The sequence below is a fragment of the Ostrinia nubilalis genome, chromosome 29 (assembly GCF_963855985.1).
Source record: "Ostrinia nubilalis chromosome 29, ilOstNubi1.1, whole genome shotgun sequence".
In the NCBI taxonomy this organism is placed as follows: domain Eukaryota; kingdom Metazoa; phylum Arthropoda; class Insecta; order Lepidoptera; family Crambidae; genus Ostrinia; species Ostrinia nubilalis.
In genome coordinates this window covers 7,732,659-7,746,815 of record NC_087116.1, presented here as the reverse complement: position 1 = coordinate 7,746,815, position 14,157 = coordinate 7,732,659, and the positions used below count along the sequence as shown (strand labels likewise).

Genomic DNA, 14,157 nt, shown 5'->3' with positions numbered 1-14,157 from the left:
ACGGCATGTCAGGTCGTCGTACAGACGACACATGCGCACCATTGGGTTGTAAAAGGAGGTGTTGTTTGTTAGCACTTGGAGTCGAAACGCTCGAGGATGTCTGGGATTGGGTCTGGCGTTAAAGTTTATATGTGATAGGAGATAAGGAGAGTCCAGATGGGAATGGACTATTTTGTGCAGATAGTATAGGTCCTGCTGTTGGCGACGGACACCCAGCGTATCCACCCGGAACTCAACCCTTCGATCATCGTAAGATGACAGTCTACGCCCATAGCCAAACTTAAAGGTTGTATTAATTATTATTGTGTTGTTGTTAATACGGGCGAGTATACCTACTGCACGCTGCTGAGGCCACACCACAATAATTGAATGTCCAATCTTATCATGGCGTCGTCCACGTCAGATTGCTCAAACCAATAGAGTGAGTTGTAGGCTGGCTGCCTCACAGTCTATTATTATAACTAGGTACCTAGGTAGCTACTAGTAACGGATTTATTATCTTGGAGATTTAAGTATGAACCATTGTATATGAAATTGACCAATTCTTTAAAAAAATCTTGACGCTGTCTCACACGTAATTCGATGCTTCTGTTCCAGGATAATCCACCCTATGCCGAACACCTACACGTTCACCAAAAAGATGGGCGAGGCGGTGGTGGCCGAGCATTCGTGCAAAGCGTACCCGAAAGCAATCTTCCGTCCCACGATAGTGATGGCAGCGATCCGGCACCCTTGCCCGGGGTATATCGACAACTACAACGGGCCGAGCAGCGTCATCGTGGCCGTCGCTAAAGGATTCACGCACGTCTTCAGCTGCAGCGTCGATAAGCGAGCCGATCTGCTGCCCGTGGACATCGCTATTGACACGCTCATCGCCGTCGCCTGGGAGACTGCTATGGACAAGTAAGGAACTTCAATAATGTCTGGTCTATGGTGTTTTTAGGGTTTGACCCAAAGGCAGGGGCGTAGCTACTAAAGAGCTAGGCGAGGCAGTGCACCAGGGCCCCCGAATCTTTACCAGAAAATCTCAATTGAACTGAACTCAAATCAAATCAAAATTATCTTTATTTGTTTAGACTGATTAAATTAGTACTTACAAATCGTCAAAAATGCTCTTAAGGAGCCTATACATGTCTCATTATTTTTTTGCCCTACCAGCGCTCTAAACAAATAAAGAAATTTTTGATTTTGATTTTTTTGATTTTATAATTTTTCATTTTCATAATTATTTTCAGATTATAGTAAATGATATTACTCACACTGTATCACGTGAGCCGTGATAGCTAAATAGTTATTAAAATGTCAGTGTCCCCCATAATAACAGAAGTGCTTCTTTGTCCTCATGCTCCCATTCTTTCACAGCTCGCCCGATGTCCGCGTGTACAACTGCAGCACGGTAGAGCAGCCGACGAAGTGGGGCGAGATGTGTGCAGCGCTAGTGGACGGCGCGCGTCGCGAGCCACTGCTCGAAGTCGCGTGGTACCCCTTCTGCATGTTCACCAGGAACCGGTCAGTTAGCAATCAATTATTTTAGCTTTAGAGACACAGCACGAGTGCTACCTTCCTTTATATAAGAATAAGAATAAGAATGTCTTTATTCAATTATCATTTAAGGTAGGTATACAAAGCAAGAGTAAGTACATAAAAAAACATAACAAACAATAAATAAAAACATATGCTGAATAGGCGCCCGCTCAGCAAAAATCGCGACATGACACAAACGTCATGCCGAGAAGCTGGTTTTCAGCGGGAACCAATTTGTGATGAGGGTTGCGCGCCCTTCTGGTCAATAATATTATCAACCCTTATTCTAAGTATTGTATATTGTTAGGCAGGACTAAGGCTCTAGGGACTTATACCCGCTTTTGCCATCAATCTTTAATTTTTAAGTGACCCCTATGGTAACACATAACAGGATTTTTTTTTACATAGAGGTTTCATAAAAAATAGGGATTGATGGTGAAAATGGGCATTAGTGTCTTAGCGAATAGGGACTCTAGGCTCACTAGGGAGTTAGTTCCCTTCCTGACCCCATATCCCGGGCACGGGAGCGATGCTTTACAAATCCCGTACACCCGTATTAATTTACATTACTATGAGGTCTCACAGTGCGCGTAGACGCACAGGGTGAGACACGAACCAATCACTGCTTCAAGCAAGCATCGTTCGTGAATACGGGCGTTAGCATCGGCGATTGACGATTTAGTCAATTTTAAGATGAATGACATGAAGTCGCGAAATCGCGATGCTGCATCGAATCAGTAGCCGATCATCATCATCATTTCAGCCACGCGTCCACTGCTGAACATAGGCCTCGCCCAATGATTTCTACAACGCCAGGTTGGTAGCGGCCTGCATCCAGCGCCTTCCTGCTACCTTTATGAGGTCGCCGATTGCTGATGCTAAAAGTAGCTGTGTGCTGTGTAGCTTCGACTTTGTCAAATAACATTATTTTTATGAGCTACTAGTTGCCCCGGCGAACTTTGTACCTCCTATATTTGTCAGAAACAAACAAGATAGGATTCTAATGTTGAATGACTTTTCAAGTCTGTCCAGTAGTATCGGAATCATTCAACTAAATCAGTTGCAAATACAATCAAACTAGCGGCCTCCCACGACTTCGTAAGCGTAACGCGTGGATCCTGTTTTACCCCTTAGGGGTGGAGTTTCGTAAAATCCGTTCTTAGTGAGCACCTACGTTTTAAAAGGAACCCCCATGCAAAATTTGAGACTCCTAGCACTTGTAGTTTCTGAGATTTCGTAATGAGTGAGTATTATAGATTAAAAGTTCCATAATTAATAACCTCGTGGTTTTCATTACAGGTTCATTTACGAAATCGTGAAGTTCTTGGTGCAGACTGTTCCTTTCCATATAATGGAATACGTGATGAGGATCTTCAGCCATCAAAAATCCAGGTAATATATTTGCATGATGTTCACTAACGAAACCTTCACCGTTTAGTTGGCTATTGTCGCGATTAGTATGCTGTTTTTTATTTTATTTATATAATTTAAATATTAGTTATACAAAACAGGACAATGTCGGAACAAGCAGTACAATAAAAATAATAATAATATGAATAACTACCGGCCGTCTGCGACCTGGTACGCCTGGATCCCGTTTTACCCTCTGTTCACTTTTGACATAAATGTGAAACCATAGTCGTAGCATTATTTAGTATTTTTTGTATAGCAACATTCGGTTGAACTGTCAAATAAAGTTAGTTGCAAAATTTGGATTCGGCCGTCGTGTCGCTCTCGTTTTCGAATCGCCAAAAAGGCGGTTAAACTTGTCGGAATTATCGCGCAAGCATAGAAATTACTCTCAATTAGTGTCGCAGTAGTTTAAAGTAGTATATTTATTAAATCCATCATCGATTGCGTGAGAGGCGGTGTGAAGGTGTCCAGAGTGGCCGTTACTACAAGGACGGTAGGAACTCATCTGGGCCCAGCACTGGGGGATTACTTGAATTGTACGTATCAGGCTAAACATCTTCAGGAGCCAGGTAAGCCCGATCGCAATCCTTTTACATTATTTTCAATCTTAAAGTTTTTCACCCAAGTCACAGAAATATTTTGGAAGTCTCCCTATCGCTATACAGTCCACTTTTATCGAAATCGCTTCATTTTTTTGGCCTTCCGAGCCGCATTTTATTGAAAAGTGCCTTTTCGTGGCGATTTCCAACATATTTTTCGTGATTTAACACATTTTTCATTTTTATAAATTAGTTGAGGGTGGTTTGCTTTGCGCGATAAATCGTTTCGTTTCGTGTCGTTGTGGTGGCAGTTGTAGTACGCCATATTTTTCACTGTCGATTTTTTGTTTGTTGGCACTACTACTTCCTACCATAGACAATCATAACATTTACCGGGTTAGTTCTTTTTTTTTATCGATTAATGTTATTGATTTTTGTTTGACAGTCTGTTGGTTTAATCTGTCGTTCAAAATGCCAATGTCAACAAATGAATCACTTGTTGAAATTGCAGATGCAAATAGAATTGCACGGGATTATGCTATTATGCGATTGGAATTTATTGAAAGTTCCGAATTATTAGGATACACTAAGGCGGACATTAAAGATCTTGCTAATGAATTCCATGACGCGCAGCGGAAGGTGTTGTTATCGTTATCGGATCCGTCTGCGCGGAGTGAGGAGATGAGTGCAACTTACGAATTCGAGAAGAAAATGTTAGCTATTAAACATCGTTTGCGTAGTAAACAATCACAAGAAAGTGAATCGAAACCCTGTGTTGGCGAGGCAGTTGTGGCTAATTTACCTAAAATTGACATTAAACCTTTCGATGGGAAATTAGAAAATTGGGTATCGTTTATTCAACTTTTTGATTCGTTAATTCATACCAGAAATAATATATCGAATGTCGAAAAGTTACACTATTTGTTGTCGAGTGTACAAAATTCTGCTTATGAACTAATTAAAAATTATCCGCTTAGCAATGAAAGTTATACGGATGCATACGGTTGTTTACGGAAATACTATGACAAAAAGAGACAGATTGCTACACACTATTACGAAAAAATATTATCCTGTGAACCGATCAAAACAAAGACGGCCAGTGACCTTGAACGTATTCATCGCACGTTTACTGAGAACTTATCGGTCTTAAATAAATACAGTTTACCAAATAGTAACTTTATGCTCTTTTACCTATTGTGGTCAAAATTGGATAAATGCACTCGTGAAGCATTTCAACTACAGCATAATAGTGATGAAATTCCGTTGTTCTCAGACGTCATTAATTTTATCGAAAAGCAATATAGGGCACTGGACCTCTCGAGTGTCGTACCTCTGTCGAATAATTCGGGTGGTTCTTTTAAGGGTAAACATAGTGTTGTAAGCAAGCCTAAACAGTCGTTCGTAGTCTCTTGTCCAGCCTGTCGCTTTTGTGGTGGCCAGCACAGTCTCACTGCTTGTGATGAATTCTTAAAACTTGACATAAATTCTCGTTTTAATTTTGTTAAACAGAATGGTCTCTGTTTGTTGTGTTTTTCGGATACACATAGGGTAAAAACTTGTCGTGCTTCTCGTTGTGGAGTGTGTCGTAACTCACACAATACCTTATTGCATTTTACAAAACAAACTCAGACCTCATCTGTAACTGACAGTACACAACCTGATAAGAATAATATCGTTTTAACTTCAATAACTAGTAAAAATACTGTCTTGTTTTCGACTGTCAAGGTTTTAATTAAAAATAGTTCAGGTAACTTTCAACCCGTGCGTGCACTGCTAGACTGCGCTAGTGCTTGTAATTTTATTTCGGAACCCTGTGCCAAAATGCTGGGACTTAATATTTGTCGTGGCCAACATTCCGTCAATGGAATTGGCAATTCTGTCGCTCAGCCACTTGGTTCGTTGTCGTGTGAACTGAAACCGTCTGGTAAATCGTTACTGTCGTCAAATATAAAATTTGAAGCTCTCGTTTTGTCGGCAATTTGTGCTGATCAGCCTGCCCAATCTATTGATTCGTCCGCATGGTCGCACATACGGAACTTACCTCTCGCTGATCCCGACTTTGCTCATCCAGGGCCGGTAGACATACTGCTCGGTGCAGATATTTTCGCTTCTTCGTTACTACCGGGCCTTAGGAAGGGGAAGGCTGGTCAGCCCAAAGCTCTTAACACCATCTTTGGATGGATTATTTTGGGGGAGTGTGACGTCAATCGACTCACACCCAAACCTGTCGGTCGTAGCAATAATAATTGCCTTCTCGTCTCGAATCTTTCACAAACGTCGTTGGATAACTCCATTAAAAGATTCTGGGAAATAGAAAATGTAAATTTTCCGCAGAAGTCTTACTTGTCGAAGGAGGACCAACTTTGTGAAAGTTATTTTGTCGATAATCATTCTCGTAACCATGTAGGTAGATTTGTGGTGCCCTTACCTTTCGTCGATCCCACAAATAAACCTGTCTTTGTGAATTCCCGTGAAATTGCGCTTAAGCGCCTTTTCTCATTAGAACGCAAATTGAACACTAGTCCTGCATTAAGAGCTGAATATGTCGCTTTCATGGAAGATTATAAAGAACGCGGTCATCTCGAAGAGGTTGATCCTCCTCCCACGAGTGAGGGTCGGTTTTATTACATACCCCATCACGGTATTTTACGCCCTGAATCTGTCAGCACGCCTCTCCGCGTTGTTTTCGATGCCAGCGCGAGAGATGGCAAAGCGGTCTCACTCAATGAAACCTTACTCGCCGGGCCGAAACTTCAGACTAATATTTTCGATCTGCTTATGCGCTTTCGTTGGCATGCTGTTGTCTTCACCGGAGATGTGAAACAGATGTATAGGCAAATATTAGTTCCAGAAGAAGACGCGGAATACCAGCGCATTTTGTGGCGTCCTAGTGCTGATGGACCAGTGCGTGACTATCGATTGTTAACCGTGACGTATGGAGTATCGTCGGCGCCGTTTCAGGCTCTTCGAACCATGGCTCAACTTGCCACAGATTCTGCTGAGGAGTACCCAGCTGGTTCCGCAGTCCTGTCACGTGACATTTATGTAGATGACGTAGTCACTGGTGCGAACTCGGTCGAGGAGGCTTGCTCTCTTCAGATGGAACTGACCAAAATATTGTCGTCGGGTGGGTTCCATCTGAGGAAGTGGACCTCTAACAGTAGCACTTTTCTCGATAGCCTTCCCCCTTCGGACTTGTATTCGGGTGACTTCAAGCGTTTTGAAGAGGTTCCTGACCTTTCGCTTAAAATCTTAGGTCTGTTGTGGCAGCCACAATCAGATTCTTTCAGTTTTCGTGTTGCAGATACTTTGCATTGTAGATGCACCAAACGTACTATTCTCTCAGAGATCGCTCGCATTTATGACCCTTTAGGTTTTCTCGGTCCTGTGACGTTTTATGCCAAGTATATCATGCAGCTTCTTTGGACGTCTGGTGCTACCTGGGACGAAGATGCGCCTTCGGAGATCGCTTCCGAGTGGATGCGTCTCAAATCCCAGCTGTCGTCGTTAGCGTCATTGGGAATTCCTCGACGTATCGTTGGCCCTTTCGCTTCTTTCGTTTCGTTGCAGCTCCACGGTTTCTGTGACGCTTCAGAGCGTGGTTACTGTGCTGTTGTTTACTGTCGAGTAGTTAATGATGAAGGTTCGTGTATCGTTAATCTTTGTTGCGCGAAGACTAAGGTTGCTCCTCTCCGCAAACAATCGATTCCGAGGTTGGAACTTCAGTCTGCGGTGTTGCTTACAGACCTCATGTACTCGTTGGTCGAAGCCTTAAAACCGTTCCATCCCAACATTGACGTTTTCGCTTGGTCGGATTCGAGTGTGGCTTTGACGTGGATCAAGTCGTGCCCATCGAAGTGGAAGACTTTCGTTGCCAATAGGGTCAGTCACATCCAGGAGATTGTGGCTCCTGACAGATGGAGACACGTCGGAACGCACACGAATCCTGCGGATTGTGGGTCGCGTGGCTTGCTACCGGTTGACCTCGTCAATCATAATATGTGGTGGAGCGGTCCCTCTTGGCTGACTGAGTCTGAGGATAGGTGGCCCGTAACTCGATCGTTATCCTTCTCAACCGAGGAACCTGTGCAGGAGGAGCAACGTATACTCAGTCTTCTGACATCTCACGAATCAAACCTTATTGACTCGTTATTAAATAAATTTTCGTCGGTTTCCACTGTGAAACATGTTCTTTCGTATTGTTTTCGATTCGCTCATAATTTAAAAATTAAATCGGTTTGTAACCGTAATAACGGACTTTTGCAGCCGTCCGAAATTCATGGCGCCTTTATGTTTTTGATCAAATCTGTGCAGGAGAGTGCTTTTTCGTCGGAGTTGGACAGTTTGCGGAAGGGTTCTCTCAATTCGCTGTCGAAGAGTTTCCGCAAACTGTCACCATTTATCGATGAAGCGGGTCTACTCAGGGTGGGCGGTCGCTTGGCTCATGCCAAAATTGACTTTGAAGTGAAACATCCATTGCTACTACCTCGTTCACACCGTCTCACTTCCTTGATTATCCAGGAGTACCACGTTCGCTTCATGCACCCCGGTGCGCAAACTCTACAAAATCTCCTTGCTCAGCATTTTTGGATCCTGTCGTGTAAACGCGCCATTCGGTCGGTAATTTCGGGCTGCATTAAATGTTTTCGTGTCCGTCCGCAACCAGCCCCCACACCACTCATGGGTAATTTACCGTCGTATCGGGTTAACCAAATTAAGCCTTTCTCGAGTTCTGTCGTTGACTATGGTGGACCTTTCGATATAGCTCTCGGACGTGGTCGCGGTGTTAAGACCTTTAAAGGTTACATTTGCGTTTTCGTGTGTACCACTACGAAAGCTATACATATCGAGCTTGCCTCTGAGCTGTCGACGGAAGCTTTTCTTGCTGCTTTGCGCAGATTTATCGCACGTCGTGGAAGGTGTAGTCAGCTCGTATCGGATCAGGGTCGCAATTTTATCGGTGCAAGTAACTATCTTGGTTCCTTAATGCAGAAGGCCGCGGATGCTCAGGAAATAAAATTTTCGTTTAGTCCTCCTGGGAGTCCCCACTTCAATGGCTTAGCGGAAGCAGGGATCAAGTCGGTTAAGACACATCTGGCTCGCGTTATCGGTACTCAGCGACTTACCTTCGAAGAGCTTTATACCGTTTTGGCTCAGGTTGAAGCGATGTTGAATTCTCGGCCTTTGACCCCCTTAAGTTCTGATCCTAACGATCTTGCAGCTTTGACCCCAGGACATTTCCTCACATTAGAGCCCATGACTATAATGCCCGAGAAGAATCTTGTCGGTCAAAACATTGGCGCTTTTCAGCGCTGGAAGCTTATCCAACAGATGCACCAGGACTTTTGGGTTAGATGGCGCAATGAATACATGCACACCTTACAGCAACGTGCTAAGTGGGATAAAACCAATGCTAATATAACTGTGGGAACAATGGTTCTAGTTGTTAATGAGCTAAGCCCACAAAAGTGGCCATTGGGTCGTATCGTTGCCTTACATCCTGGCTTAGATGGAATTTGTCGAGTGGTGACCGTGAGGACTGCTGCTGGGCAGTACAAAAGACCAGTCGTTAAGATTTGTCCTTTGCCTTTGGCAAATGACTTATCAAATTAAATTTAAATAAGTTTCGTTTATCGCTTTACACTGCCTTCGCGAATACAGGGTGAGTGTAAACCTATCGTATCGTAGTTTGTAAGTTGCACTTGTTGCCTTATCGTATTTTTTTAATTTTCGCCGTATTCTTTTTTTTCGTTTTCGTAGTAAATACGGTTGTATTTAGGTGGGCGGAATGTTCACTTTTGACATAAATGTGAAACCATAGTCGTAGCATTATTTAGTATTTTTTGTATAGCAACATTCGGTTGAACTGTCAAATAAAGTTAGTTGCAAAATTTGGATTCGGCCGTCGTGTCGCTCTCGTTTTCGAATCGCCAAAAAGGCGGTTAAACTTGTCGGAATTATCGCGCAAGCATAGAAATTACTCTCAATTAGTGTCGCAGTAGTTTAAAGTAGTATATTTATTAAATCCATCATCGATTGCGTGAGAGGCGGTGTGAAGGTGTCCAGAGTGGCCGTTACTACAAGGACGGTAGGAACTCATCTGGGCCCAGCACTGGGGGATTACTTGAATTGTACGTATCAGGCTAAACATCTTCAGGAGCCAGGTAAGCCCGATCGCAATCCTTTTACATTATTTTCAATCTTAAAGTTTTTCACCCAAGTCACAGAAATATTTTGGAAGTCTCCCTATCGCTATACAGTCCACTTTTATCGAAATCGCTTCACCCTCTTTGGAATTTTGCAAAATCCCGTCTTAGTGTGCACCAACGTTCTAAAAGGAACCCCCAAGCAAAATTTGCGACTCCTAGCACTTGCAGTTTCTGAGATTTCATGATGAGTGAGTGAGTCAGTCAGTGAACTTTCGCTTTTATAATATACAGGGTGACTTTTGTATCAGTATCCAAATTTTAATATAATAATCTATGAAGCGAAAGACAAAACACGTATTTTTTATTTTTGTATCGTCCAGTACAAAAATGTCAAAATAAAGCACCCAGAAACAGTCTGAAAAAACACTTACACCGTGGTCACGGCTCACTCGCTTACGCACGCACACACGTACGCGCCTGCCCGCACCGCATTTCATTCATTGCGATACGATTTATAAGTTGTCGATTTTCCCTTCATACTTTCACGGGCTTAGGACCGTCAAAATGCAAAAGATTTCAAAGTGGTAATTAGTTTTAATTAAACAGACTTACTAATTTATGGTAGAAAAATTAAATACCTACGACAATAATTACACTATCAAAAACAAAATTAAATCACCGAGAGCGGTAACACTACTTTTCTTGTGTACCTATTCGGGGGTATTTATCGTTATTTTCATGTGCAATAATTGAGATTGCTTACCAAACCTACCTAACCTAACAACAAACTAACAAATTATGAGTAGTTATTTTAATAATTGCCCAAAGTGCATACCATTTTTCTCCAGACAGACTTGCACGCTTTTGTACATTGTCTTTGAGTTTATTTAAAACTACAGTGTCATTTCGCACTTCGCGTCTCGTGTAGGTACTTACCTACTTGCTCGCGGATCTCGCTTCAGTTTGCCGCTAAAATCGTTCACCGGTTTGGCACTGTTGGGTTTAATCCTTGGTTACGAAGTCGAGGTATTCCTCTGGGTCCGGTTCAAACTCTCTCCACTTAAAATGTAGCACCGAATCATTTCATAACACTCGCGCTGCGAATACATCATTACGTTGACCGCACGACGGAACGATCGGCGCGCGCAGCGATACGCGCGTCTCGTAATGGGTTGCGCGGGCGACTGATTGAAGCGCCGCGCCGCGCGGCCAGGCCGGCCGGTCGAGCGTTGCCACACGTTGCCAGCTCTCCGCTCGACCAGCTCTCCCGCAAAATGTTTACGCGCTAAGCGCGGTAACCACACTACGTGATTAATTGGTTAGGAAAAAAATAGTTGATGTTAAAATTTGACCTACCTATTTTTTATTAAAAATGTCATCTATAAACGATACCTAATGTCAGGAAAAAATTTGGATACTGATACAAAAGTCACCCTGTATATATATTGTATAGATTTTGAAGATGTTTTTTTCTTAAGATTATTAGCAATTTGTATTTGCCCATACTAATAGTCCCATTAGCCCCTCGTGTTAAGCTAAATAAGCTTGTGTTACGAGTGGGCTCACCACAATAGTCGAGCGGCGGTGGGATTCGAACCCGCGTTCCTCGGATCTCGAGTCGGCCACTCCAACCCCTTCACCGTTCGGCTATCGTGGCTATGAATGTTTGGTATTGGGGTTCCACAGGATCAACCTGATCAAGTTGGACTCTCGTCTGTCCGGAATGAACGACATATTCGCGTACTTTGCGACGCACGAGTGGTACTTCCATACTGACAACGTGCGCCGGCTGCGCGCGCGCCTTACCCGCGCTGACGCCGCAACATTCAACCTTGACCCGAGGACTATAGAGTGAGTTTTAGTTTGACTAGTATTATTTTGGTAAGAAGAACGAAAGAAAAAGTATTTAACCAATTAACTGGAAAAAAACTTCAAGGCTAACTATTATAATTATTAGTAACTTATTAACTTGACTATAATCCGGGCCTTTTCAAGGCGAGAGTGAATAGGCACTTACAGGGCAGAATTATATAAATTGTAGAATGTGTACTATCCTAGACTGCATCCCACTTAACATCAGGTGCGATTGTGGTCAAATAACTGCCTTGTTATGCATAAAAAAAGGGACGGAAAAAAATACCCGCTAAGTACTTTGGTCTTCCTCTGTTCGGTCTGTTTGATGATAGGGCTTGTTTTAAGTGGAGAGCTAGTTACCACAATCTTATCATAAGGAGGTAAGATTATTGGTAAAGCATAACTTTTCATCAGATGAGATGAAGGCCAGAAGCTTCTGGGAAACCCCGATGGATAAAAATGCACCATCGGCTCATGAACCTCGTTCTGCCTTAGCCTCTTAGCCCTACTTGAGTAATTACATCCATAATATCTTGTAGATTAAATAAGAAATTATGTTATGTTATGTTGCAGCTGGAAGGAAACTTACAGGAACTTCGTGCGAGGCTGCCGCGTCTTCTTGTGTAAGGGCAAGGATGAGGACCTGCCCGAAGCTAGGAAGCGACTCAACAGGTACGTACACACATAGCATTATACCGTTCGTTCGTTTCAGCCAAATGACGTCCTCCCCAATGGGTAACCAGAGGCAAACGGAGGATTCGGCGTACTATGTGCCCTGTCCATTGCCATTTCACACCAGCGATTGACGATTGACGCAGAACTGACGGCCGATGGGACAGCTAGGTTCTGGAGTGGAGGCTGCGTCCCGAAAAACGCAGCGTGGGTGGACCGACGACATAATAAAGGTAGCAGGAAGGCGCTGGACGCAGGCCGCTACCAACCGGGCAACATGGAAAGCATTGGGGGAGGCCTATGTTCAGCAGTGGACGTCTTATAGCTGAGATTATGATGATGATGATGATGAAATTGAGGATTGGATTACACTTCTCATACTGGAGAGACGGGTTAGGGAGGCCTAATATTCAAATTGTCCCTTAGCATGATCTATCAAAACCTAATGCTTAGGTACTTCATCTTTTTTCCAGATTGTACCTCATCCACCGCGCCATCACAATCCTGCTCCCAATCCTGCTGCTATACCAGCTGCTGAATCCGAAACTGCTGTACAACGTTGCACAGCATCTGCTGCAGTTCACTGCGCTGGTAACAGCAGGTCTGGTTAGGGCTTCAGGAGTGGCAGCCGAAGTATGCGCGTGGCTCCGAGACAGCTCTCAGCTGCCTTTTAGGATATTCTAGAAGGTGACTACACTGAACTTCTGACGCCCGTATTCACAAACATTACTATGAGGTCTCACAGTGCGCGGGTCACACACGAACCAATAACAGGGCTCTATTTAACGCTGTGTTCGATTTGCTGCTTCACTTAAGCAAGCATCGTTTATGAATACGGGCGTGAGCTACCTCGCGAGCTAGATTGTGTGTTTCGAGTATTGAATGGCGATGTACTTATTTAAAAACTATTAATTATTTTAAATAAATAATTCCTGTTAATAATGAATACACTAGCTATTTAAGGTGCTATGTTTCGAGCAAAATGTAGATCCAATGAATCTGAGGCTTAAGGATTTTCAGAGAATTTTTCATCGTACAGTAAAATCCTTTAAATATTTTTGGTTTTTGTCAAATTTTGAGATTAAATCTCGAAAATCCACTTGCCTAGATCACGTCTGGTCTCTCTCAACTCAAAGATAAATTGTTAAGAATGTAACCGATCGTTAAGCATAAGTATGGTTTAAGTGTATGGTGTTCTTATACCTATTTGTTTATTGTATAAATGTCATCATCCGCTCTCATCGTACCAGGCAAAATGATCAGTTAAAGGTCTCGTATCTTATCTTTTATTTTATTAAACTATATACACTAACTAGTGTATAAATGGGGAACTTAATGCTAAAAGCAGCCTCTGCCAGTCAATTGTCAAAACTTTTCTCAGCCAAATTCGATCAGGGTTATCATTAAGAATCACATCCTAAACTCGACTTCTCGGAACTTATTTTATGAGTTTAGTTTACAATACATACTACACCCAACGTAAATTACTTTAACTGAGTCTATCAGTACCTAATAATTAACTTAATATTACTGTCGTTTTTTCTTTCGGTATGAGTATTAAAATTTCCTTCATTCCGACCACCACCTGTCAGTTCGGCAGTAATGACATTTCTTCAATGTATGTCATTAACACTGATTGTGTCTGGTCCGCGTAGGGTTGCCAGGCGTCCGGCTTTAGCCGGACATGTTTGGCTTTTTACGGTCTTGTCCGGCCAAATATTGTCTTGTCCGGCCTGTCCGGCTTTTGTTAGGCTTTTTATTTGGCCTGCTGCGCCAGGCGAAAGTCGAGCCACAGAATAATACGAAGCGCACGCATCAGGATGTTATGTTGGGCAACCGATGATACGATGACAGTACTCACTCGTGAACTATGACACTAATTGCACCCCCCCCCTCCCCCCCCGTCACATGTCCGGCTTTTATGGTAAAATGTCCGGCCAAATGAAGCACAGAGTCCGGCTTTTGAGTTTTTGGACCTGGCAACCCTAGGTCCGCGTACCATTTAT

General features: G+C 43.1%; 1 protein-coding gene across 1 annotated transcript in view; it reads left to right on the top strand.

Annotated features, from left to right (window-relative positions):
• Positions 1-13,608, top strand: part of LOC135085793 (putative fatty acyl-CoA reductase CG5065) — a 35,285-nt gene extending 21,677 nt beyond the window's left edge. The window contains exons 7-12 of the mRNA XM_063980595.1: positions 598-903; positions 1,363-1,509; positions 2,824-2,916; positions 11,312-11,476; positions 12,053-12,151; positions 12,625-13,608. Coding sequence (XP_063836665.1) covers positions 598-903; positions 1,363-1,509; positions 2,824-2,916; positions 11,312-11,476; positions 12,053-12,151; positions 12,625-12,835 — 1,021 coding nt within the window. The 3' untranslated portion in view covers positions 12,836-13,608. The remainder of the gene's footprint in view (positions 1-597; positions 904-1,362; positions 1,510-2,823; positions 2,917-11,311; positions 11,477-12,052; positions 12,152-12,624) is intronic.
• The last annotated feature ends 549 nt before the right edge of the window (positions 13,609-14,157 follow it).